We start from the raw sequence: 24,196 nt of genomic DNA, 5'->3' as shown, positions 1-24,196 counted from the left end.
GTTGATTAACAACCGGATGGCGCCAGATTTGAATATAAGCATAAGCCTTCCTCGTCTCTCGAGGTTTAACTAACTTTTATTTTCTCTAGAGCTCAACAAATAAATCTCCAAAAGTGAAACTAACACAAGAATAATCATTGTGTGTGGCCTAAATATGTACGGTCTGCTACATATTATCTTTTAAAACGTGTCGTATCAAAAACTACCTCAAAATACTATTATGTTAAGGCAAAATTTGGAAAAGTGCATTCAGACATTCCGGTTTGCCCTAAAGAACGCTATTCATCGTACATGGTTTTAACCTATGTTAAGCATTGTGTTTTTGTGTTCTTAGAGCAGTAAGTTTTCGTTATTCCTGTCGATCACTGGAATAAAACTCCAAAAAAAAAAGCTTAATGAGCATACAATGGTTGTGGTTTTCTTAAAGTGTATACATGTATATAAAGTATAGGATTTGCTTCCGAGTCTAAATGCTTGGAGTGGGCTTGCGATATATAGTTACACAGTTGATTGCTTCAGATTGGTGTCAATTTAGTCCCTACATTCGCGTCCCCATTGACACATTTACCGCACCTATTCGCCAGGGAGGCCAATCAATAGGGTCATTGATTATTCATGAATCCCAACCCCTGCTCTATCGAGCCCTTTCTTGGGCTTTTTGCGACCCTTCTGGGAGCTAGCTATCCGCTGTTTTAGAGTGTGAAAAGTCTGTTGCATGCTGCGCATTTGGTACCGTATGGAGCTGCTGACGTCACGCTGCAACTGCTGCACCTCGCGAATGTCCTTGCGCAGATTCTGATACTCGTTGGTCACCTCGCTCATCGACTCGAGCAACTCGAGGACCTCCATCTCGTCCATCTGCTCCATCGTCGTCTGTTCGAGGCTGCGCTCCACCGCGTGCAGTTTGTGGGCCATCGTGTACAGCTGCGATCCTGCATTGGCCACCTTGAAGCAGAGGGAAATGTAGGTTACTTATGGATTAAGTAATTGAATTTTAGCCGCTTCCGTCCTCTCTTCAGCTTAGGGAAGCATTGGGAAGATATTCCCAGGAGAACTTATAATAAAATCCTGATAACAACATCTTAAATTAAGTTCGAACCTTACGTTCGATTTGAAGAATTGTGATTAACAGCGTGGTTTATGATTGTAATAGACCGCCGTGGAGTGCCCCTAATTTCTCTCACTACACTCTGAGTGCCTATAACTTCTGAATGGATAAGTGGCTATTTCTGTTTGCCTGGTCGATAAGCTCACCGATTTTTCCAGAGCGCTGATGTCCTGGTAGCCCGGCGTGGCCTCCATCTTTTCCAGATCCCAAGCTGCCTTTCGACCTCAGTCTCTTGGCATGACAGTAAGCAGTAAGTCAGCGTAGCAAGTCCATACTGCGCCAAATAACAAAATTGTTCTTGCCTAATTTAAGGCGCGTCGTCCGGAGCGCTGGCAGTCCACTCCAAGCTCTCCGAGCAGAGTGAGCGAATCCTGCGATTGGTCCCACTATTTATATGCTCCTGCACACAAGTTGACTTCCGCATTCCGCAGCAAGAGAGGGAGCGAGAGAATGCGAGAGAAAGAGCGAGTGACAGTGCTGGTACTTCTATAGCTTGCTTAAAAACAATGTATAAAAATATGCTATACTTAATCCAATTCTTTTTAGTATATGCTGACACTTTTCGAAGCCATTGGATTTTTGTGTGATGGATTTCAAATGAAATAACTTTTTCTGCTGTATATAATTCCTTGATTCATCTACCGGTGGGCATCACTGAAGAGCAGAAAGGAGCTACTATTGTCCCATTGAGAGACAAAGCAAACACTTTCTTCAAAAAAGAGAAAGTCTTCCATTTGAGTTGCATCTATGTCCATGGATTCTGTTCTCCCGGTGGAGGCTAGTCCTTTTGATTATGTTGACCAGGAAGCGGGGCTGCGAGCAAAAACATTGCGCGCCCGATGATGAAAGCGAAATTGCTATTTCAATAGACCAAAAGCCTAAAAGCAGGCAGCACCATTTTCATTCAGAAACTCATAAATGCGCCAGGCTGCTTTTGTCCACGCTGCGCTTCAGGAAACACTTTTCGGATTTAATTATTCAGCTAGGAAACACTTATCACCTAATTGATTATTTTTTCCATCTTCGGGTAAGCACTGGTATCAATATTTGATTAGATGCCGTTTAAGTTTGACACGTGCCGTGGTGTATATGTTCATATGTACATGTGTCCATACGTACATATCTACGTTGATGGAAAAACACAAAAATACTACATTGGATCCGCCGGTGTTTATAAATACCCTATGCCAGTTTAGCATATCCACCATCAAAGATCCAATACACTTCCACTGTTGTACGTTTAAACAGGTTTTTACCATCTAACTGCAACACATACCATAGAGTATGCATTTGGGTACTACTGCACTGCCGTCACCATAACTAACATACCCTTCCAGCAGGGAATTGACGAGAACGCAAACACCGCGAAGCAAACACTACACTGACACACACATACAACGAGCCCCCAAGAACAGCAACAGCAACAATTGCGAAAACAGAGCAACACAAAAACAACAGCTGTGCCCCAGGTTCCTAACGGTGTGTGCGCTAGCAAGTTAGGTGCGTGTGCGTGCACGTGTGTGTGAGCATCAGACTATAGCCACTTGTTAAGCACTTTTGACGTGGTCTTCGCCTTCGTATATCAACAATCACCCCACCATGCCAATACCACACCACACCATACATCACCTCAAACCTACACAGATATATATACTTCCATTCATGTGTATGTGCGGAGAACATTGGAGAATAACTGGCATCGGAAATGGGCGGCTGCGCTGCGTTCAGTTTCAGTGTAGCCACCGTTCGGAGAGCACGCGATCCGATCCCCGCACCAAATTCTCATCTCCGTATCCCCAAGATGTCCCTAGTGCGATTGATCGGAGCTGAGGTGAGTTTCCCGATGCCAATTGTTGGGTGGGAGTCCTATAGGCATGCCAGGCTGCCATCCTCATCCTGACATACATACATACATATGTACGTGCATCCATCCATCAGCATTTGGATCGGTATGGTGCTCTCTCTCGTTCTCTCTGACACTTGTGTGGCTGTGAATTCGGTAATTGGTGATGTAATTGGCCTTGGGCATGTAATGTATGCACTTTGGGCGCCAATTTCTCACACTCCACCCACTAGTGATTGAATTGCCCCACGAGTGTGAGCGGCGAACGGGCAGTTGAAAACAACACATGTTACGCAATACGTCGCTACGAAGCGGAAGAAGAAGAACTAGAACCAGAATGTTAAGCAGATAAAGCGCACAGGGCGAATTCGCGGGGGATTTAGCGGTACAATGTTTGAGTTGACGTGAAATCCAATAAAACGCGATAAGCGGTACCTTTCCACGCCAGTCGCGCCATAAAAATCTCAAATTTGCCAGATGGACACTGATAAGAGTTAGCGGGTGACCACCCCCTCTCCCCCCACCCCACCCCCCACACAATACCACTCAAGTTATCAAAACCCAAAAAAATAGACCTCACCCCACATTAAACGGAATTGTCCGGCCGTTGAGGTTAGGATTGCGAGCACTAGGCAATTTGCAAAGCAAATGAAAGTCAGGCGGACTAATAGTACATTTTTGGTTTAGTATACATGGAAGTAGGGAAATTGAAGAACGCTTAGCGATCAAAGTTCATACCCATTGCACTGGCTGTTTACCGACTCATGTCCCTCCTTTATCACCAGGCCCGCCATCTGGCAAAGAGGTCCTACTCCTCAGCCGCTCCCACCACCAAGCTCTTCATCGACGGCAAGTTCGTTGAGTCGAAGACGAACGAATGGATTGATGTGCACGATCCAGCCACCAACCAAGTGGTCACCCGCGTGCCCAAGGCCACACAGGCGGAGATGCAGGCGGCCCTTGAGTCGAACAAGAAGGCTTTCCGCTCGTGGAGCAACCAGTCGGTCCTCACCCGCCAGCAGGTGATGTTCAAGCTGCAGGCTCTCATCAAGGAGAACATGGGCGAGCTGGCCAAGAACATTACCAAGGAGCAGGGCAAAACCTTGGCCGACGCAGAGGGCGACGTGCTCCGCGGCCTTCAGGTGGTGGAACATTGCTGCAGCATCCCATCTCTGCAGATGGGCGAAACAGTAGCCAACGTGGCCAGGGACATGGATACGTACTCACTGGTGCTGCCCCTCGGAGTAACCGCTGGAGTTGCGCCGTTCAATTTCCCGGCCATGATACCGCTGTGGATGTTCCCGGTGGCCATCACCACCGGTAACACTATGCTGCTGAAGCCATCGGAACGTGTGCCTGGTGCAACCATGTTGCTGATGGAGCTTCTTAACGAAGCTGGCTGTCCGCCGGGTGTCGTCAACGTAATCCATGGCCAACATGACGCTGTGAACTTCATCTGCGATGCTCCCGAAATTAAGGCAGTGTCCTTTGTGGGCTCAGACCAGGCAGGCAAGTACATTTACGAGCGGGCTGGCAAGAATGGCAAGCGGGTGCAATCCAATATGGGCGCTAAGAACCACGGCATCATCTTGGGCGATGCCAACAAGGAGAATACTTTGAACCAGTTGGCAGGTGCCGCCTTTGGAGCTGCTGGTCAGCGTTGCATGGCCTTGTCCACGGCTGTCTTTGTCGGCGACGCCCAGGCATGGATTCCCGATCTGGTGGAGCGTGCCCAGAAGCTGAAGGTAAATGCCGGCCATGTGCCTGGAACTGACGTGGGACCCGTGATCAGTGCTGCCTCACGCCAACGCATTAATGACCTGATTGAGTCTGGGGTCAAAGAGGGAGCTAAGCTCATCCTGGACGGCAGGAAGATAACCGTGCCCGGTTACGAGGATGGATACTTTGTGGGACCAACCATCCTAAGCGATGTTACGCCCAGCATGAAGTGCTACACTGAGGAGATCTTTGGCCCTGTGCTGGTCATCCTGAAGGCTGACACCCTGGACGATGCCATTGGCATTGTAAATGCCAATCCTTATGGAAATGGTACCGCCGTCTTCACTACCAATGGAGCGGCAGCCCGCAAGTTTGTCAACGAAATCGATGCCGGTCAGGTTGGCGTGAATGTGCCAATTCCCGTGCCCCTGCCCATGTTCTCCTTTACCGGAACTCGTGGCTCTTTCCGCGGCGACCATCACTTCTATGGCAAACAGGGTATCAAATTCTACACCCAGACGAAGACGGTAACTCAGTTGTGGCGCGAAACGGATGTGACCCACACCCAAGCGGCTGTGGCCATGCCCACAATGAAATAGGCAGAACCTGAAAAGATTCTGGAGAAGATTCAGATGAAATGTTCCACGTATTGAATTTCTGGATGCTTGCACACAGGACGTATTTAGAAACTAGATACAAAGAAATTATTGCATTTATTTTTGTGCCTGTTTATTAGATTTAAGACGATTAGATTCAAGTGTAGCTTGAAAATAATGATTGTAAATGATAAAAATAAAACGATTATTAAAGTACCGTTTGAATATTTTTATTGAAAAGTAATAAGTTTCCGAAGAATAAACCCACTTGTGTTTGAGGTGTTTGTATTCACTCAAAGCAACAAAAGATACCATGGAAATGTTTTTTTTTTTTTGAAGAAAAGACATCGGCTTCCTTATGGTCAACGGTGTATATTTTACAAAGAGTTAAAAACATTTGATTTATGAACACATATCCCGGTAACAATAGCACTAGCTGGTCCACCACATAGCAGCGGTGTTCCCACTTCTAACTTAAAGTCGTACAGTCCACCTTATCTTGAATTCCGCACCCTCTTTTAGTTTCGGCTGCCGAATGCTTGGCTGGCCACCAGTTCCCGGAAGACGCCCTCCTGGATGCCCATAAGCTCGTTGTAGCTGCCCTGCTCTACAATCTTTCCGTTGCTTAAGACGGCGATTTGATCCGCATTCCGAATTGTGCTGAGTCGATGGGCAATTGTCAGCACGGTGCGTCCCTGGATAAGATTGTCTAAGGCATTCTGCACCAGGTTTTCCGAAACGGCGTCCAACGCACTGGTGGCTTCATCTAAAATCAGGATAGCGGGGTTCTGTAGGGGTATGAATAAGTTTAAACTTAGGAAATTGTAAATTGAGTAACTAAGAATTGAATATAGACTCCACCTTAATTAGAGCCCTGGCAATGGCCACTCTTTGCTTTTGCCCGCCACTGAGCATCATTCCCCGTTGGCCGACGAGCGTGTCTAGTCCATCCGGCAGTTGGTCGGTGAACTGGCTGACATTTGCATCTTCAACAACCTGCTGCAGTCGCTCCAGGCTCGGTGTTTCGCCAGGATTAGCGCCATACAGAATATTCTCTCGAATGGAGCACGAGAAGAGCACCGGCTCCTGACTGACAGCACCAATGTTATTTCGCAACCACTGTGGATTCACTGTTCGCAAATCAATGCCATCCAAATGAACCTTGCCCCCTTGGGGGTCATATAGTCGGAGCATTAGCAGAGCTATCGTCGTCTTTCCAGATCCTGAACGACCCACTACCGCCGTTGTTGTTCCCGGAATTAAATTTAGCGAAAAGTCGGTGAGGACGGCCGATTCAGGTCTAGTTGGAAACGAAAAGAATACATTCTGGAATCCAACTTCGCCCACCGGCTTGTCCAACGGCACAACACCTTTGTCAATGGGTATCGAGCACTCCCTGTCCAGGATCTCCCAAATACGCTCCGAGGCCCCTATGCCTTTGTTCAGTTGGCTATAGAAGTTGGACAACCCATTCATTGAGATGGCCACATAACCGGCGTACAGCATGAAGGCTGTGAGGGCTCCAATCGTCAGCGAGTCTTGTAATACCAAGGTGCCTCCATAATACAGCACTGAAATAATGATGAAGTTGCCACAGAAGCCAGTCTGAAAGAAGGGATAACAGATGTTTATGATTTTCCTAAGTACCCTTCTTTTAGGTCTTACCAATCCAAAGAAAATTGCTCTGGCACGTGTCTCTTTGTAGCCAATCTGTAGAGCTTCATCCAGTTTGCCATCGAACGCTGCTACTTCCTGTTGTTCTCGGCAGAAGGTCTTAACCGTTTTAACATTACCAAATCGCTCCTCCGCAAACTTCATAATCTCGGCGTACTTGTCTAGTTCTACTTTGGTGATCCGCCTTACGTAACGTCCGTACACGATGGCCATGCCCGCCATCGCGGGAACCACCAAGGCACTCACGGCAGCCAACTGGGGGGAGGTGTAGATCTGCAATGGAAGAACTGGATAAAAGGAGGTTTTGGGCAGTGCAAAGCACTTTTTGTTAAATCGTACCATCATGCCCGTGCCGACGCCGATCATGGCTACAGATCGCAGACCATCCGATACGTTCTGGCTCAACGAGGTGCCCACCATTAAGGTATCGTTGCTCAGCCGATTTATTAGTTCCCCAGAGCCCTTGGTATCGAACCAACCCACCTCCTGCATAAGCATAGATCTGTATAGCCTGGATCTAAGACTGCGCACTATGCGAAGAGCTGAAACGAGGAACAGGTAGACATAAGACCTATATGAATTGGATCTTTAAACTTGTGGTTTGAATAAAGCGAATATTTTGTCAAATTAAACGCATTCTACTTCACAATGTAAAACAGTCCAAGATGGTATAGTTCCATATCCATATCCATATTTTATGAGGTCGATTGACTTTCCAGGGCTAGCATGTGTTAATATGTTTTTTATACATCCCACTCACCCGCATTCCCAAACAGATGGACGCGGGCAAAGTTGGCGAATCCGCCCAGCACGAAGATCCCGAAGAGCAGCATCGAGTACTCGCCCAATTTGCCCATGGCTGCGCTATCCATGCCCGATTTATTAAAGACCACATCAATGACTTTGCCCAGGAACAGAGGAACCGACATGGTGATAGCTGAAGAGACTACCAGACAGCCAATGCCCGCTGAGAAATACAGAACATAAGGATTTGGGAAATTTCAAAATGTGTTGTATGCTAGTAACCTGTCAGCACCCATTTCTCCGATTTAGTCAGGCTGAGCAGGCGACCGTACTGGGATCTGCCCATTTTAACGGGTGCGGGCACGATTCCGACTCCAACTGCAGTTGGTGCGTCCGCCTTTGCATTCCTGGCTAACCACTTGCTGCTCTGTGCGAATCCACGTCGCATGCACCACCACGGCATGCGGAGCGTTGGGTGCAGGTAGCTATGGTGACTGTTCGGCTGTGGAAGGCTGTGTTGAAGCGACCGGGCGGTTCGTTGGTGGAGGCACCTGCCCAAATGGTGATTATATGATGTGGACAACCTTATTTGACTGGTTTTCCTGACCCGGAGAGTCGTGCAGAGGTGTGTGAGCCTCGTACAATTTAACAGCATTGTGAGTCTTGTCTCATTCAGAAATGTAAAAAAAAACAGTAGATTTTTTAAAATGATTCGAATTATAAAAACAACACGAATCTACAACGCTCTGCTTCTTCCTCGGTGGTGGACGATCAGCTGTTCGAGCAGTGTCTCTGACAAAAAAGCTAAAAATGTCCAGATATGCAGCAAAAACTCTAGCAACTCTCACCACTGGTCAAATCTGTCGGTATTTTATTTCAAAGCTATCGAAGTATTCTGGCTACCTATTGACCATATTAATATCCAATTGGGCCAAGAACTCAAAATAAAATGTGTTCCTGTAGCGGCAATAAAATAGCCAGATTTAACGTAGGTACAACAGCCGTTTAACAACAGCACCTACGCATATCGCAAATCGATATCGAAATCGCGTCGGTGTATCGATACATTTTTTGTTTATTTCGCACGTGCCGCAGCGAAGTAAATTCGGATTTTTTTCTTAGTACTTCACTGGACGAAGCAACATGGACACAGGCGAGGGTAAGTGCCTTATAATACCGTTCCGATGGACCAGGTCAGTGAGTTCCCGCGCGTCCATTCGCAGCGCTGAAGTCCTGGCTGACGAAAACGAACAAGCCGTTCGCGGCACGTGTTGAGTTCGCTCTGAAGGTATGGCAGTCCGTGGAGTTCCCCTACCTCAATAAGTACGAGATCATTGCCGACTGGCTGGCGAAATCATTGGGTGGGTGCAAGGATGTACCCTTCCAGCAACTCAAGGATTTCCTGAGCTTGAGGGCGCAGCCTGGCTGGGTTACTCAGACGACGAAATGCCAGCTGATCCACGCTCTGTACGAGATTGTCTCCCGGGAGGAGAACGCAAACGAGTCGGCACTGGAAGTCCTGCCCATGGTTCTCAGTTCTGAGCTGCTCCAGGATGCCCTGCGGTCCAGCAACAAGCTTCTATTCGAATGCTATGGCAGCCTGTTCAGATGCCATCAAAAGTGCGTCGAACTTCGCAAGGATAACAATGATCGGAATGAGAGCCAAGACCACTGGGATGCAGAGTTTGTAGTTCCTGTGATCAAGCAGCTGGCAGAGATGGTTCGCCGCTCTCAGGAGCCTGAAAAGCTGTTAGAAGAGTACAATTCCAAAACTGTTCGTCCTCTTGTAGAGCTGCATCTGACCTTAAAAACTCCATGCCTAGACGAACTGGCCGAGCTGGAAAAGCAAATCAAGGCGGAGTTTGGCATCACACGGATTAAGGACTTTCCGCTGCATGTCAGCTTGATCCTTTTGGAGGCTAGTGTCCTGAACAATCGCTTCCAAACAGCTAATATCAGCACCATTTTACCGTGTATATTTAACACAGAGGCATTATCGCAGTCATCGCTTCAACTGGCCGCCCATTTCCTAATGTCACTGCGTAAATACAATGTATCCCTTCAGTTTGAAATGGAAAATTTGTCGATCACCGCGTTTGCATATGTTTCTGATCAGCTGCTGCGTTTGGTGCGAGAGTACAAGAAGTCCAATTTAAAAGAGGTTTTAATACTTCTCTGCTCTGCGTTGCGGTATAATCCTCTCCTGCTGGAGCAGAGTGTTTACCAGATAACCGTTTGGATGCTCACGACTCCCAAGGAGAATGCCCAGGTGGAGGAGCTGTATTCGGAGTACCTTATCCTACTGCTGGACATGTTTCGCCGCCTTAGTCGCGCAGAGCGGTTCATCATCAATCTCCTCAAGGTCCTAGGAGCATGGTTGGGAAAGTACACTTTGGATGTTCCCCCTAACGAAGCTAAGAAGCGACGCACCCAAGACTCTAAAATGATTGAAGCTAAAGGCCATCAGTTGGAGGAGCGCTTTTTAGGAAAAATTTTTAATAGAATCCCTTTAGCCACAGCTCCTTCGGCCAATGATGCTTTCAAGCAGCTGTGCCAAACGTGGCCAAGTCACTCAGCCGGTGTGGCTTTCACTCGTTTAATTAGCAACCTGATGAGCAAATCCTCTCTGGTGATTTGGAAAACCCTGTTGCATTCCTTCGCGGAACTGCTTGAGGAGGATCAGCCGAAAGAAATCCTGCCCGAAAACCTGGACTTTGCTCGCGAACTGCATGCCGCGCTGCTTTGCCAATATTTAAACGGCACTCGGCTGGCTGAGCAAGTGCAACTTTATCATCTGCAAGTGGAGCAACAACTACAGCACACTTGCCAGGTCCTGGAGCAGTTTGGACGGCTTTTACTACGCCAGGAGCACAACCGCCGGCTTATGAATGCCTTTCTGGAGTGCACTGAGCGAGCCAGCGGCTTAGAGCTTCTATTGGCGTACTACTGGCCAGATGGTTTCCCCGCCAGCCAGCGGCCAGTGCAGCTAAGGGGTTTCCTGCCCACCGCCGAGTGGACATTGATCCAGCAAAGGGTGTACAACTTCGGCAAGAGCTGCTGCCGGCAGAGATTGCAGCGTTTGGAGCTGCAGCTTGTTGAGAGTGGTTGGTTGTTGAAGGACCAAAGGGTAGCCAATTGTTCGGATGCCCTGGCTGAGTTAGTCCCACCGCATCAACTATTTCGCCTATCCAGACCCCAGAAGCTGCTCCGTTTGCATCAAAGGAAACATAATCAAAGCTTGGAAGCCCATCAAAATGATTCGGAGAGCATTGAGGTGCTTACATTGCAGTTGCTTAAGGAATATGGAGCAGAGGCCAAAGAAGCCAAGGCAAAGGGGTCACTATTGGTCAAACTGAAACTGGAAGGGCAGGTGGAGGAGAACTCGCTGACGCAATTCCTAAGGGATAACGCGTCGGTGGAAATTGACTTGCATTTGCCCCCGGCCCAGGTCCTGGTCGAGACTCTGCATGGCCTGCCATTGGCTCAGTTGCCCCGTAACATTCGATCGCGCCTTTGGCTGGTGATCTTTGTTCTATACAGGGATCTCAGTCTTAGCCATCAGGAGGAGAATGCCAATCAGATTCTGGAGCTACTAATAGGTAAATACTTTAATCGAAATTATACTTCAAACTAATTTGTTGGATAAACTACTTGCTTGCAGATCTTATGCATTTTGGCCATCCGCTTCCCATATGCAGCTACTTCCCGCAGCTTAGCGAACTGCTTCACCTTATCCCCACCAGCACGAAGACGGGATGGAGCTTCTACGAAACACTTTTTGCCCGTTGCATTCGCCGGCAGGGTGCCGGTAGTGAAGCATTTCTTGCAAGTTGCACGGGCTTCTTTAAGGATCAACTGGCTGTGCTAAACAAATTGCCAGCGGAAGAGCGTCGTCTTTTGCTGCTGGCCATCGAAACACTTAGCAGTGTAACTGGAGCTCAGGGCAGGCGATTGCAAAGCCAGCTACAGCCACTTATTGAGATCTATGGTGAAATGGTGACTCACAAGTTTCGCTCCAAGAACAAGGAGGCATCTGCTTACAAGGAGTTCGTGGATAGCACGCTATCAGGTTATGCAACTTACGTGAGCAATTGCATCAATAGCGTGGTCAGGCAGGAGCGGGAAGAGCAGCAAAAGAAAAAGGAGTCGGAGAGTTCAAAGAAAACGAAGGCCGAGCCAAAAAAGAAAAAGAAGGATCCAGAGACAGCAAAGGTTCAGGGGGAGGAGGACAATGGAAAGCGGAAGCACCTGCAACCCATAGATGAAAACTTCCGACGTATCTGTAAGATATACATTGGTCACTCGGTGGGTGCTTTTCGTGGTTAGAAGTATTAAACAAACCAAACAATAATATTGCTATATTTTTAGTTGAACTATCGCGATGCTAATGCGATACGCTTGCTGAATGTGGCGCTCACCCATCGTCAGCGTTTGCATTTGGATCCGGACGAGATAGAGTTCGTGTTAAGCAGCTATTGGAGGCAATTGAATACAGACATTGAGGTGGGCGACACTTTCTCCAGTTTAGCACTGGATTGTCTGGAGCCGGCCATTAAGCTGATCATTGGCTATAAGACTAACGAGGATTTCCTACTGCTCCTGCGCCGTCTTTCCTCACAAGTGGAGCAAATGGCACGCCCTGCGTCGCAAACGCAGCACACGGCGCTCCAGAATGTGCTAACCCTTTTGGCTCTCTTTGCCAAATGCTCGTTAAGCAGCGTGAAGGGAGCGGTGAGTCTTCCCCAGCACCTTGTCTTTGTTCCCTAGTTAATAATGTTCTCTATAGATGCTTAATGAGCATTTCGAGGTGATCAGTGTGAGTGTTGCACTGCGCCTACCGGAACCCAAAGACTTGGCATATTCTGGTCATGCCCTTCGACTCCTGGAGGCCCAGCGCAATCTGGCCGGAAATCGTACGGTCCCTCTCACAGGAGAGTCCCTGGATTGCCTTCTCGGCAGCATGTTGGATGTAGACATCAAGCACTTGATCAGACACGGCGGCAGTTGGCAGCACTTTGTGGATCTGTATAGTGCACTCACAGACAACCTGATTGTGCTGTTAAAACAACACAGTAACCTGATGTCAGACCGAGCAGCCCAGCTCAGTGCCCTGTGCCAGGATCTCATCCAGGCCATCGTTGGCTATCGGGCGGAAAGAAAGCAGACACAGGACATAAGTGAAACGGAGCTGGATGGCTTGGCGGACTTGGGTCTGAAACTGGCTACTGTGATGGCCACAGTGAGCGCCACGCAGGCACTGGCCGTGAAGAGAGTCGCGCCCTTCCTGCTTATCTTCACCATTCGCCAAATGGTGGCAACCGAAAGGCCCACGACGCTGTTCGAAAAGGTTGGTTTTACGTTAAGGGAACGACATTGGCACATTCAAAGTCAAAATTCAAGATTCCCAGCATTCCGAAGAATAGATCAAAGATTTTTGTTTCGTGTTAAGAAGTATATAGTTTTATATTCTTTCAAGAGTAATACATTAATTTTTTTTTATTCTACGAACACGTTCACGTAGTAGATATATTTTTATAGTAGGCCTTGACTAATAATACGATTTTCCCCCAGATCAAAGTCCACGTAGTGCGCGTGTGCCATGAACTGATAGGGATTTGCGATCACCGTGCCGGACACTTCATCCTACGCTCCAGCAATGAGGCCGGGGCCAGGATGTACGAAGGATTGGTGAAGGATCACGAGAAGTACCACAAATTCAGGGGCAAGGTGTAGGTTGAGACAAGGAACGTGGAGTACACCTGTACATTTTTTTTATATCTATGTAAAATTCCAAATCTTCAAAAAAAAATATAAAAATGATTGCCCCATGTGCATTGAGTTGTCCCAAATTTGACATTGTTGGCTTTCGGGTGGAAAGAAAGCAGACACAGGACATAAGTGAAACGGAGCTGGATGGCTTGGCGGACTTGGGTCTGAAACTGGCTACTGTCCACTGGCCGTGCAGAGTCGCGCCCTTCCAGCTTATCTTCACAATTCGCCAAATGGTGACAACCGAAAGGCCCACGACGCTGTTCAAAATTCAAGGTTCCCAGCATTCCGAAGAATAGATCAAACACTTTTGGTTCGTGTTAAGAAGTATTTGGCTCTATATTATTTAAGGAGTAATACATTTGACATTGAGTCGTGCCAAATTTGTATACTGCTTCAGAACTTAATATTTAACAAGCACCGCGAGCTTATGAGTGCTTGATTGTGTGAAGCCCTAGCTGAAGAACATCTGGCAGTGCTCGCACAGCGGATCGTCCTCTTCTTCAACTCGATTGCCACTGGAAATAATATGATGATTTTCGAGTGATTTTCAAACAAAAGGGGTTCCCAAGGAGGATGCTTCTTTTTAATACTTAACTCACAATAAAGTCACGCAGTTGCGGCAAATGAACTTGGAGCACTCGCCGCAGGAGTAGCCACACTCCTCGCAGAGATCCATCACGCAGTTGGCGCATATGTCGTGGATGAGCGTTGGGAGATTGCAGCAACGCGATTTCAGGGGCGGATTGGACAAGTTGATGGAATGGTTGCGCAGACCGATGGAACCATCGCCAAGTAGATAGCACTGTTCGAATAGAGCGGCCTCCTCCTGGCCCTGACCCTGCTGCACATTGCCGGTTGCGCCATTGAAAAGCATTTTCATAGTTTTCTCTGCGAAATAAATAGAAAATTGGAGTTCAGGAGCAAAGCCAGTTCGAGGTTAGTCACTACAAGGACGCCGCTCCCCCATCAGCTTCGATGGGACGTGCAAAAGAACAGCAACCAAAGAATATTTACTTAATTTGTTTGAGGTCAGCGAAAAGTGCAATCAGAACGCTTAAAATTTCCAAATTGCAATGAAAGTAAAATAGTGAGACCGATCGCGGGAAACAAGCTCAGGACCTTATACAAAATGCCAAAAATCGATTAGTTTCCTATCGATAATCACTTCCAATTGCGAGTTTATGAACACTATAGGAGTTTCTTGCCAATCTCTTCGTGGGGTTATCCCCCTAAATTAGTGGGCGCTGCTTTGCTCCATTTTTAGTTCTCGTGTCTAACGGTTTAAACTGAACTGGACTGAACTCTGCGCGCCTCTCATCCAGGCCATCGTTGGCTATCGGGCGGAAAGAAAGCAGACACAGGACATAAGTGAAACGGAGCTGGATGGCTTGGCGGACTTGGGTCTGAAACTGGCTACTGTGATGGCCACAGTGAGCGCCACGCAGGCACTGGCCGTGAAGAGAGTCGCGCCCTTCCTGCTTATCTTCACCATTCGCCAAATGGTGGCAACCGAAAGGCCCACGACGCTGTTCGAAAAGGTTGGTTTTACGTTAAGGGAACGACATTGGCACATTCAAAGTCAAAATTCAAGATTCCCAGCATTCCGAAGAATAGATCAAAGATTTTTGTTTCGTGTTAAGAAGTATATGGCTCTATATTATTTAAGGAGTAATACATTTGACATTGAGTCGTCCCAAATTTGTACTGCTTCAGAACTTAATATTTAACAAGCACCGCGAGCTTATGAGTGCTTGATTGTGTGAAGCCCTAGCTGAAGAACATCTGGCAGTGCTCGCACAGCGGATCCTTCTCTTTTTCAACTTGATTGCCACTGGAAATAAGATGATGATTTTCGATTGATTTTCAAACACAAGGGGATGCTAGGACTTAACTCACAATAAAGTCACGCAGCTGCGGCAAATGAACCTAGAGCACTCGCCGCAGGAGTAGCCGCACTCCTCGCAGAGATCCATCACGCAGTTGACGCATATGTCGTGGATGAGCGTTTGGCGCTGGCAGCAGCGCGACTTATGGCACTCCATGCGCGGATTGGACAAGTCGGTGCGAAGGTTGCGCAGAACGATGGAACCATCGCCAAGTAGATAGTACTGTTCGCATAGGGCGGGCTCCTCCTGGCCTTGTCCCAATGGGTTCAGGGCATTCTGCCCCGTACCCTGGCCATTGCCGGCTGCGCCATCGAAAAGCATTTTTATGGTTTTCTCTGCGAAATAAATAGCAAATTGGAGTCCAGAAGCAAATCCAGTTCGGGGTTAGACACTTCAAGGACGCCGCTCTCCCATCAGCTTCGATGGGACGTGCAAAAGAACAGCAACAAAGGAATATTTACTTGATTTGTTTGAGGTCAGCGAGACCGAACGCAGGCAACTAGCTGGCAAAATTCAAAAAATCATATTTCGCTTAGTTTCCTATCGATTCCCACTTCCAATTGGAATTTTCCTATTATAGCAATTTTTGTTCTCGCATCTAACTGTGCAAACTGTTGAAACTAAACTGAACTGGACATTGAGCAACAACAAGTCCAGCATAACTGCACTCTGAACGGTAAGTTCTCTCTCCACTCTCCTCCTCGAATACAGGAAGGCGAGCAGGTAAGTTGGTGCAAGTGGAGCAATTTACATACCATGGACCTCCTTCATCTTCCGAGGATCGCGGGAGTCACTCATTTTCTGGTTCACAAATACCTTCCGCTGCGTGAGATTGTTGTTGGCGTCGCCATCCGCTGATCGCGATCGTTTTGCCGCCTTTTTGCGGACCTGGTTCTCCATGATGAGATACTGGCAGATTGCTCGGCAGATCGGATAGGAACGTCCTGAAATACCAATTGAAAATACTTTACTTTCAGGTTTCCTAATTTTCAGGCTAACAGTTATTAAGGGTCCCGTTTCTATAACAATATTGCCTTATTAGAATAGTGCTACCATATTAAAAAATACCCACAAAAGACTGCGATCAATTTTATTATCGTCTATCGATCGAATTTAAGGTTAGGCGGAAAATTCATAAAATATAAAAGGCACCGGCATCCCTATTAAATGGCATCGGAATAGCATTATTTGCGAATGGGGTTTGCCCTTTGTAATATTTGATGTGATTTCGAATAAATTGAAGCTAGTTGGGGACGCACTGGCTTTCTTGAGCGCTTGCGAATTAAACTTCATATTACTCGAGTCTTTCTCTGATGCACCTTGGTATTGCGACTATATCCCTAAAAATCCAGTGGCGCGTCTTCAGACAGCTTCGGAAAGATCTTCTTTAGCGAAGTGTAAGAGCTGGCGGCTGTCTCGGCAGCCGCTTTCTTTGCGGCCAAGCGGTTCTGGGCGGCCGCCTCTTATTCTTTGCGAACCAATGACAATCTCGCGAGATCGGCCAAGGTTTCCTTTTTTCGCCCGGTCGGAATCGATCCGGCTCCTGCTGCAGAACATCCGCGGGCGTGAACTCGCGACGACGACCTTTGTGATTTACGTACTTTCCTCGTGGCATTAATGTGGAATTCCCGATGGTTTCTTGAACTCCTGATGAGTTTTAACTGGGGTGCAGGGCACTGAGGCCATTAAATTCAAGTGGAACAAGGTGACAAATGTCTTACCTCCTATATAAAATGCGCTAAAAAATATTGCAGAAAAATGAAGACAAATGACAGTACTTAAAATATACGTTTCCTGACAATTGAAGTATTGTGACTATGTGACTATATATAGATTATTAATTTAATAGTGAGGCATTTTAGATTTATTAGATTGCTTTTAAAGTTTCATTGTATAAATTATTAAATTTTATTACACATGTATAATATTCAATTCGCCTAATAATGGATTTGAATTGGATCCGCTCGCTCGTAATTTTAGCTAAAATATTTATATGGCTAACATTGTTTTAAAAAAATTTTTTTTAAATAAGGAAGGCTGAATTTTTGTATTTGAAAGTACCCATAGCCAGCACTACTATCTATATAAATAACTATCGATATTTATAGACTATCGGCCAGGGTTGCCAGCCGAGCGGAATTTGTTCAGTTTCCCGAAGTAGATTTTGGCCACCTTTTGTGTAAAGACACAAAGAAAACCATGCAATTAATGGACGCCGACTGCTGATGCGATCGGAATTAGAACCGCGAGCAAGCGGAGCTCACAGTGACCCCTACATCCAGATCACAGATACTCGGAAGGATCGTACAGGACACGGAAAATGGTGAGGCGGGGGCTCCGGGCCAAACCCACTACTTTGCGAGTGATTCAGAGTGATTCCACCTAACCGGGAATTGGTTTCCACCCACCCACTGTCTGTGCAGCACGCCGCATCTTTGACGACGGTGGAGGGTCTGCTGCAGGAGTTTTATCAGCCCAGCACCTCCAATGCCCGGAAACGAGAAATCGAGACAAACCTCTTGGCCTTCAAGTCGCAGCCAGAGGCGTGGCAACTTTGCCTCCGTGTGGCCACCGCTTCCGACATCACGGAGAATCAGTTCCTCTGGTTCTTCAGCACCTCAACCTTGGAGCACACAATCACGCGGAGATGGACGCAGTTGACGTCCACGGACAAGACTTTGCTGCGGGAGACCCTTTGGAACTCGTATGCCCAACTGGGAGCCGCTCCAAATGTGGCCAAACGGCACAGGGACACACTGGCCCAGTTGATAGCCCTGCTCGGAAAGAGGGAGTTCCCTGAACAGGACCCCAATTACATGCAACACTGCATGGAACTGACAAAAACACGGTTTCAGCTTGGCATCAACCTGCTTAAGATCACCTCCGAGGAGGTGGTAAGCAACCGGGGCGACCTGACCACCGAATGGAAGCATTACTTCTACTCCTGGTGGGTAAATAGAGCGAAGAGAGTGAAATCGTGTGTTTTTTAAAAAAGGTTTTGTAGCCCCATACTTTTAATGTCCGTTTAAGACTGTTTTTGGATTTTTAACTGAGTAACGCGTATCAGATGGTCGATGTTCTCGACCATAGCGTATTTTTATGATTATATCATTTGTTTAAATACACCCCCTATGTTATACTCCATACGATTGCGTTGCACATCATAGAATAACACAATCCGTGCCCTTGTCAGTCCGTTCTTGTTTCTGGTTTATAAATAAGTGTTAAAATTAAGTGAGATATATATATATATGTATATGTATATGGCCTAACAAGTAAAGTCTGCTGTCCTTTTAAATGTGAATTAATTGAAACGTTAACCTAGTTATCATATTATATTGCTTTGTTGAGAGAAAGCACTATAATTACTAGTCAGTTGCCACAGCACTTTTCCTAACCCATTTTGTGCTCCCTTTTGCCCTGTGTTTCTGTAGCATCTCCATGTGTGTACCCGATGTTCTGGACCTGGTAACCAAGTATCTGCTAATCGCTGTATGCCACATCAATGGCAAAGACATCCAAACAACCATACCAAACACCCTCATGGACTTTAGTCTAACCTCAGCGCTGCCAAATGACAATCAATTAAGGTGGGTCATCTTAAGATTCAAAAGAGCATATGTTCATTACAACATTTTGTTATAACATCTCTTTGGGCTGTCTACTCCGCAGTTCCTCAATTTTGGACCTGCTTGGATGTGTGCAGCACCTGGTCTCCTGGATACGCACTGAACTGATCTCGGAGTACTTCCTTATGAGCATACTTGACCTCTCCCAGTGGCGACAAGCCCACGAGCCCATCTCCTTGGCGGCTCTCTCTGTGTTGAATGAGCTCCTCTACCTCCAGAAGCCACTGCCCTTCCCAGGACCCTTGATGGGCGGCGTTACCAGCCTCCTGGAGCAGCACAATAACAATCGGCGGCAGAGCGAGATGTACAGCGACAAGTTTCGGGAGCTGCTGCGCCTCTACACTACCAAGTATGCCGGCAAACTGATGCAGGAGCCAGACCTGCTGGAGACCTTTCTCAATCTTCTATACAGCTGCACCACTGAATGTGAGTCGCATGGTAAAAATATTGCCTTTTGAGATGTAAATGCTAACTTATTTTTTATTTTGAGATGCTCTTTTTGCTGTGTAGCCATAAATATAAAATAGCCATAAAAATGAAATGGGTTATGTGCACATGTTAACTATTTCATCATCGAGATTTCGAAATGTCGTTGACTAAGATATATAACAGAAGGTATTAATTTTGTGTTTTCCAAACAGTACACGGCGCCTTGGACTTCACCGAAAAGCTTGAGATCTGGACACCCATCATCAAAGGCATTGCCCAGCAGCCCGCCAAAATCACGCGTTATAACAATGTCCTCACCCAGCTGGTAGATGAGATCATGAGGCGCACTCAGTTTGAGGCCAACAAACCCGAGCTGGAAGTGCTGGACAACGAGCTCATGGAGGACGATGTAAGTAGCTCTGATTTAAAGTGTTTTTTGGTGACAAATTTCAAAAACAAAGAAATAGACCTTGCATTAGAACGATCTTCATTTTATCTAGACACTCATCCAATTTCAGACCACCGCCACAGAGTGGCAGCAGTTTCTAGACCAATGCTTCGAGTCCCTGGCCCTATTGGCCAACACCAGAGGTGCACACATCGTTTTCGCACAGGTCTATAACCACTGGTCACGGCCTCAGATGTATTTACTGTCCTTGGAGCACGCATTGGACCAGGGAAGCGCTCGAAGCTACGAGGCGGCACGTAAACTGAAGGGCGCCAATGTGGGCGAGATTTTGCGCGACTTTGCCACCGTCTGCCAGGCGGTCGTGCGTTTGGCCCCCTTGATGGACTCATCAGCAGCAGCACCCGGGGTTGCTGACGAGATGGAGTGCCAGCTGCAGATGCTGTCCGACAGTTTGCTGCAGACTCTACAGCTCCTCGCAAGCAATCGTTTGTATAGCGGCGGCAGCGAAATGGACAAAGCTACTTTCCAGACGGATTTGGATAACCTGTAAGTGGGGCATTCTTTTGCATGATGTATGTGATACTATGCTTTCTTGATTCTTCAGATACGCTCAAGTTCTACTGGCCATGAGGAGCATCTTTCCGCTAACGAAAGCCATGAGCGGCGAGGAGCTGCTGCACCGCCTGTTTGCTATTCTGGGCAGCATTTTCGCTTGCAATGGATCCTTAACGGCTGCCTCCCCTATAGTGCAGCAGGCGGCAAGCGAGCTGCTGCTTTTCATATCGACTGTGATACGGCCCAAGTGCCTGCTGGATATACCACAAATCCAAAGCCTGCTGCAGGCAGGCTGTCGCTTGGGCGCCCAATTGCCGCGCCAGGTGTGCATCAATGTACACATCAGTCTGGTCAGCTACATGGTGCTGCCGTGGAAAAGCGTTCCGGAGCAGCAGCAGGAGTATCCGAGGCGTCTCTGGATGCTGCGTGAATATGTCCAGGGGCTGGCACAGAACTTTCTGGATCTGGACTTAGCCCAGGCCAATGAGAGCAAGGTGGCGGCCACCACGCTCAGCTTGCTGGGTACTTTCACTGCTCTCATTGAGTATTTTAAGGCTACAGGAGGCAATGCCAAGGATATGCTGGCAAGCACTTTCAAGGTGCCTTATTTTTTTAAGTAAATTTAAACATCCAATTCTAATCTATTAACGGTTTCTGTTTTGCAGCCTATTTTGACAAAGGCCCTAATGATTTTTAACAACTTTGGACAGAGCAGCATCGCCATGGCCATCACGGTGGCCGAGTTTAGCCTGAGCATGCTCCGAACATTGCCCACCCATTTGGGGGCCCAGTTCATTAAGGAAATGATCACCTTGTTCATAAGTGTCAGCAGTAGGTGGGTCTCCCATCTCTTTCTTTACAGTGTGAGTGCTTGCTAATGATGCCGTCTCTTTCTGTCTCCAGGGAGCAACTGACTCTGAGCCGGCTGGCTGTGATGGAAAAAATACTGCAGATGTTCAAGTTGATCGTGGAGCAGCCAGGGAGCGCCTCCTTGGGGCTGCTTCCCTCCATTTTGGATTTTAGCACTCAGCAGATCCTGCCCTTGTTGCAGCAGCAAAATGCGGCAACCGATAACAGCGAGATCACCAGTCTGTTGTACGCTTTGTTTGATAGGTGAGAGGATGCTGCATAAATTGAAATAGATTGTACTTGTGCCTTGTGTCGTCATGAATTTACGCCCTTTCTCTAATTTAGTGTGCTCACCTGCAAGTGGCAGTTCTTCTACAAAAATCAGCTCTCCAATGGTCACAGCGGTGGTGGCTCCGGCAACTTCAACTGCAGCGACAACCTGCATCCAGCCCACTTCATGGCCATCCTGAATGCGTATGGCCAGATGCTGGTCAGCGGGACTGATCCGAGTAATGTGCGCAGCGTTCTCTTCTCAATGCAAAATGTGAATGAGAGGAGTCGGTTGTATCAACGCGCCTTGTTCAAGGAGCAACTGCTGGCTTCCTTTCAGCGGGCCTTGCTCAATCTGCTGTTGAGTGGAGAGGGCTCCCTCCACTTCGACATGATTGCGCAGGCGTTGTATGCTATGGGCCAAGTGGACCGACGCCAGTTGCTCGAGAGCTTCGTTCACGCCTCTTTGCCAGTAGCTCAGACGTCGCTGGAGGAGATCTGCCAGACAAATGTGAGTCAAACACTGAATATAAAGGGATCGACACCACTTGCAAGGCAAATAAAGAAACTATCTTCCGTTTTTGATTTAAACTTTCTGCAACAAACTCACTGTCCATGTCGACTTGTTTCAATTGTTCCAACATAACACAAAATTGCAAGTGGTGATGATTCTTCAATGACTGACTTTGCGCTTAATGGGTACCACTTCTTATTGTCCAGGACATTCCAACGTTTACGCAGAAACTCACGCAGCTCATGCAGGACGCCCACTGCGTGCACCTCAATGAGACGGCGTAGGCCTCCCTTTCCTCACGCGCGGGACATCAACAGCTCCCCATTCTCGTTCCGTAGACCACGGCCGCATACGATTAGGTTCTTGCATGTATATAAAATACTGTATTGTTTTATTTTAGAAACTTTTAAATTTAATTTGCTGTCGCATTTTGCAAGCCATATTTCCCGATACTGTCCGTCATCTACTTCAGGTCCTTTGTCTTGTGAGCCGTGTCCCCAAAGCCCTATGTTTTAACACCACCCCACCAGATTGCGTTTGGTTCTTCCTTGTGCGATGTTGTGTTTCTGTTTAGAAAGCTCAGCATTCGTCCCGATTGAAAAAAGACATTAAATGTTAACTTAAAACAAGCTTCGTACATAGGTTTAAGTGGATTATTATCTTTAGTTTTATGTCTACCACGTAACGAACATACGATTACTCTGCTTTCTGTGCTGTCACCGCAACTCGATAAAAGTCATACTACATATACATACCTACATATACAGAGGTGGTCAAAAGTATTTACACAACGAGCTTTTTTTTCAATTAGTTGACAATTGAAAAAAAAGCTCGTTGTGTAAATACTTTTGACCACCTCTGTATCTTAGTAGCATATACATATATATCCATAAATTAATTAGCATATCTCAACATGTAAATCAGTTACGTTGTAAGCAAGTATAAAGTATCAAGTAAGAAAATAACTGGAAGGGGCGAAAAACCCAGGCACGAATTCATGTATGTAATTTATTTTGGGAAAACCTAACACCCCCACCAACCCACAAGTAAATTCAAGGCGTTTTAAGTCCGTTGTAATGATTTGAACTATGTATGTATGTGTATAATTACTTAAGTCCTGCAATCAAAAGTCCAATAAAACTATTTTTACCATTTTATTCGCCAGTTGTTTGCAATCACATATTTGATTACGCGGCTTTATGGATGAAAATTCAATTTTTGCTCTCTCCCCATATATGGGCACACATGTACAGAAAAGAGATCGAATATTGAAACAGTATCACTCTCTTTTGTTTCCTTTCCTTTTCCACTACATAAACTATCGACTGTTCGAGCTTTTAATCCCGTTACTTTGGTCTGAAGTTGCCTGAAATGAAACTTTATTTTGACTGTACTCTGTGATTTCAGTGATTGCGGTTAATTTGGTGAGTGCAGTTGGATGGATATTGGAGGCGGAGATTTGGTTGGAATACGATTAGTGATAGTGATTAGTTCAAAATCATTGTTAATGAGTTTTCATAGTGTTTCGGTGTCGCTTACGGTTGTTGTTACCTTGGTTTCAGTAAATGCTGAAATATCTGACGCAAATTTTCGGTGTAGCTTGCGGTTACTGTTATATATAATGTACATACATACAAATGCATGTAAATGGCGGTAGTGTCATTGTAAGAAACCTTATTAAATCAAGCAAGAGAGACAATTTTATAAATATATTAGAATCTCAGGTAAGTTAGAGGCAAAATATTTTAAATAAATTACTTATCATTTGAACATCCATAACCTTAATCATTGCAAACTATTACTTATATGAGTTCCTATAAACATAGGCCTATGAGTATGTATGTATGTATGTATGTATGTATGTATGTATGAATGTATGGGAAAGTACATATATAAAAGGTTCGATCCCAATTTTATTTACTATGCCTTGCACACGCGCTCAAATAATCAAAATGCTATAAAAACATATAGTAATAAGGATCACGCATAAAAACAATCGCATAACGATGGAGGAGCTGGAGGATGTTGCAGACGAGGTCCACAAAAGAGACAGCTTCCTTTTCTTTGTCTCTGGCTTACATACTCTCTTGTTTACTCACTCGATATTTCCTTTTGCATACTTTTGCTCAGGTGTCGAGGACAAAAGCGCCGAAACCAAATTTAATAAAAAGCGAAAGCAAGACAAAGAAATGGCATTAA

General features: G+C 46.4%; 7 protein-coding genes across 10 annotated transcripts; 3 read left to right on the top strand and 4 right to left on the bottom strand.

The window, feature by feature from the left end:
* Positions 1-48: 48 nt before the first annotated feature.
* On the bottom strand, positions 49-2,651 carry LOC117148664. Its single transcript, XM_033316177.1, has 2 exons — positions 1,255-2,651; positions 49-945 (listed from the first exon to the last, which is right to left on the bottom strand). The coding sequence occupies exons 1-2, from the start codon at positions 1,300-1,302 to the stop codon at positions 610-612; spliced, it is 384 nt and encodes a 127-aa protein (XP_033172068.1). The 5' UTR covers positions 1,303-2,651; the 3' UTR covers positions 49-609.
* Positions 2,652-2,831: 180 nt separating this feature from the next.
* LOC117148661 (probable methylmalonate-semialdehyde dehydrogenase [acylating], mitochondrial) lies at positions 2,832-5,482 on the top strand. The gene is made up of 2 exons (XM_033316174.1): positions 2,832-2,939; positions 3,737-5,482. The coding sequence occupies exons 1-2, from the start codon at positions 2,910-2,912 to the stop codon at positions 5,267-5,269; spliced, it is 1,563 nt and encodes a 520-aa protein (XP_033172065.1). The 5' UTR covers positions 2,832-2,909; the 3' UTR covers positions 5,270-5,482.
* A 136-nt stretch (positions 5,483-5,618) lies between these two features.
* On the bottom strand, positions 5,619-8,346 carry LOC117148660 (ATP-binding cassette sub-family B member 10, mitochondrial). The gene is made up of 6 exons (XM_033316173.1): positions 7,967-8,346; positions 7,701-7,907; positions 7,280-7,482; positions 6,932-7,213; positions 6,128-6,871; positions 5,619-6,054 (listed from the first exon to the last, which is right to left on the bottom strand). Exons 1-6 carry the CDS (start codon positions 8,337-8,339, stop codon positions 5,785-5,787), a joined length of 2,079 nt encoding a protein of 692 aa, XP_033172064.1. The 5' UTR covers positions 8,340-8,346; the 3' UTR covers positions 5,619-5,784.
* Positions 8,347-8,734: 388 nt separating this feature from the next.
* On the top strand, positions 8,735-17,547 carry LOC117148658. Of its 3 annotated transcripts, XM_033316170.1 has the most exons (7): positions 8,735-8,843; positions 8,908-11,283; positions 11,346-11,989; positions 12,053-12,415; positions 12,471-12,815; positions 14,779-14,994; positions 17,451-17,547. In XM_033316170.1, the coding sequence occupies exons 1-7, from the start codon at positions 8,828-8,830 to the stop codon at positions 17,523-17,525; spliced, it is 4,035 nt and encodes a 1,344-aa protein (XP_033172061.1). In that variant the 5' UTR covers positions 8,735-8,827; the 3' UTR covers positions 17,526-17,547. The 3 variants fall into 3 exon arrangements, with proteins under 3 accessions (XP_033172061.1, XP_033172059.1, XP_033172060.1); XM_033316168.1 differs by lacking the exon at positions 17,451-17,547 and having other exon boundaries at positions 14,779-15,204; XM_033316169.1 differs by lacking the exons at positions 14,779-14,994; positions 17,451-17,547 and adding an exon at positions 13,256-13,533 and having other exon boundaries at positions 12,471-13,031.
* On the bottom strand, positions 13,768-14,343 carry LOC117148665. The gene is made up of 2 exons (XM_033316178.1): positions 14,056-14,343; positions 13,768-13,971 (listed from the first exon to the last, which is right to left on the bottom strand). Exons 1-2 carry the CDS (start codon positions 14,334-14,336, stop codon positions 13,908-13,910), a joined length of 345 nt encoding a protein of 114 aa, XP_033172069.1. The 5' UTR covers positions 14,337-14,343; the 3' UTR covers positions 13,768-13,907.
* On the bottom strand, positions 15,196-16,378 carry LOC117148662. Its single transcript, XM_033316176.1, has 3 exons — positions 16,098-16,378; positions 15,353-15,677; positions 15,196-15,287 (listed from the first exon to the last, which is right to left on the bottom strand). The coding sequence occupies exons 1-3, from the start codon at positions 16,240-16,242 to the stop codon at positions 15,224-15,226; spliced, it is 534 nt and encodes a 177-aa protein (XP_033172067.1). The 5' UTR covers positions 16,243-16,378; the 3' UTR covers positions 15,196-15,223.
* LOC117148659 (exportin-6) lies at positions 17,523-22,759 on the top strand. Of its 2 annotated transcripts, none has more exons than XM_033316172.1 (11): positions 17,523-17,665; positions 17,766-18,289; positions 18,777-18,932; positions 19,015-19,397; positions 19,613-19,809; positions 19,919-20,355; positions 20,414-20,963; positions 21,030-21,199; positions 21,268-21,477; positions 21,559-21,994; positions 22,204-22,759. In XM_033316172.1, the coding sequence occupies exons 1-11, from the start codon at positions 17,663-17,665 to the stop codon at positions 22,279-22,281; spliced, it is 3,144 nt and encodes a 1,047-aa protein (XP_033172063.1). In that variant the 5' UTR covers positions 17,523-17,662; the 3' UTR covers positions 22,282-22,759. The 2 variants fall into 2 exon arrangements, with proteins under 2 accessions (XP_033172063.1, XP_033172062.1); XM_033316171.1 differs by having other exon boundaries at positions 17,573-17,665; positions 19,901-20,355.
* Positions 22,760-24,196: the final 1,437 nt, after the last annotated feature.

The sequence above is a fragment of the Drosophila mauritiana genome, chromosome X (assembly GCF_004382145.1).
Source record: "Drosophila mauritiana strain mau12 chromosome X, ASM438214v1, whole genome shotgun sequence".
Classification (NCBI taxonomy): Eukaryota; Metazoa; Arthropoda; class Insecta; order Diptera; family Drosophilidae; genus Drosophila; species Drosophila mauritiana.
This window is presented reverse-complemented; position numbering and strand designations above follow the sequence as displayed.

Bases quoted from the DNA above. Each gene is read 5' to 3' on its own strand.
- LOC117148664 (XM_033316177.1), bottom strand. From the start codon at position 1,302: ATGGAGGCCACGCCGGGCTACCAGGACATCAGCGCTCTGGAAAAATCG. The intron at 946-1,254 runs GTGAGCTTATCG...CTCTGCTTCAAG, and splicing joins TCAGCGCTCTGGAAAAATCG to GTGGCCAATGCAGGATCGCA.
- LOC117148661 (XM_033316174.1), top strand. From the start codon at position 2,910: ATGTCCCTAGTGCGATTGATCGGAGCTGAG. The intron at 2,940-3,736 runs GTGAGTTTCCCG...CTTTATCACCAG, and splicing joins TGCGATTGATCGGAGCTGAG to GCCCGCCATCTGGCAAAGAG.
- LOC117148660 (XM_033316173.1), bottom strand. From the start codon at position 8,339: ATGCTGTTAAATTGTACGAGGCTCACACACCTCTGCACGACTCTCCGG. The intron at 6,872-6,931 runs GTAAGACCTAAA...CCCTTCTTTCAG, and splicing joins GAGCAATTTTCTTTGGATTG to ACTGGCTTCTGTGGCAACTT. The intron at 6,055-6,127 runs GTGGAGTCTATA...ATACCCCTACAG, and splicing joins TTGCCAGGGCTCTAATTAAG to AACCCCGCTATCCTGATTTT.
- LOC117148658 (XM_033316168.1), top strand. The intron at 11,990-12,052 runs GTGGGTGCTTTT...CTATATTTTTAG, and splicing joins AGATATACATTGGTCACTCG to TTGAACTATCGCGATGCTAA. The intron at 12,416-12,470 runs GTGAGTCTTCCC...TGTTCTCTATAG, and splicing joins TAAGCAGCGTGAAGGGAGCG to ATGCTTAATGAGCATTTCGA.
- LOC117148665 (XM_033316178.1), bottom strand. From the start codon at position 14,336: ATGAAAATGCTTTTCAATGGCGCAACCGGCAATGTGCAGCAGGGTCAG. The intron at 13,972-14,055 runs GTGAGTTAAGTA...TATTATTTCCAG, and splicing joins CGCAACTGCGTGACTTTATT to TGGCAATCGAGTTGAAGAAG.
- LOC117148662 (XM_033316176.1), bottom strand. From the start codon at position 16,242: ATGGAGAACCAGGTCCGCAAAAAGGCGGCAAAACGATCGCGATCAGCG. The intron at 15,678-16,097 runs GTATGTAAATTG...TTTATTTCGCAG, and splicing joins GAAGATGAAGGAGGTCCATG to AGAAAACCATAAAAATGCTT. The intron at 15,288-15,352 runs GTGAGTTAAGTC...TCTTATTTCCAG, and splicing joins CGCAGCTGCGTGACTTTATT to TGGCAATCAAGTTGAAAAAG.
- LOC117148659 (XM_033316171.1), top strand. The intron at 20,356-20,413 runs GTAAGTGGGGCA...TTGATTCTTCAG, and splicing joins CAGACGGATTTGGATAACCT to ATACGCTCAAGTTCTACTGG. The intron at 21,995-22,203 runs GTGAGTCAAACA...CTTATTGTCCAG, and splicing joins AGGAGATCTGCCAGACAAAT to GACATTCCAACGTTTACGCA.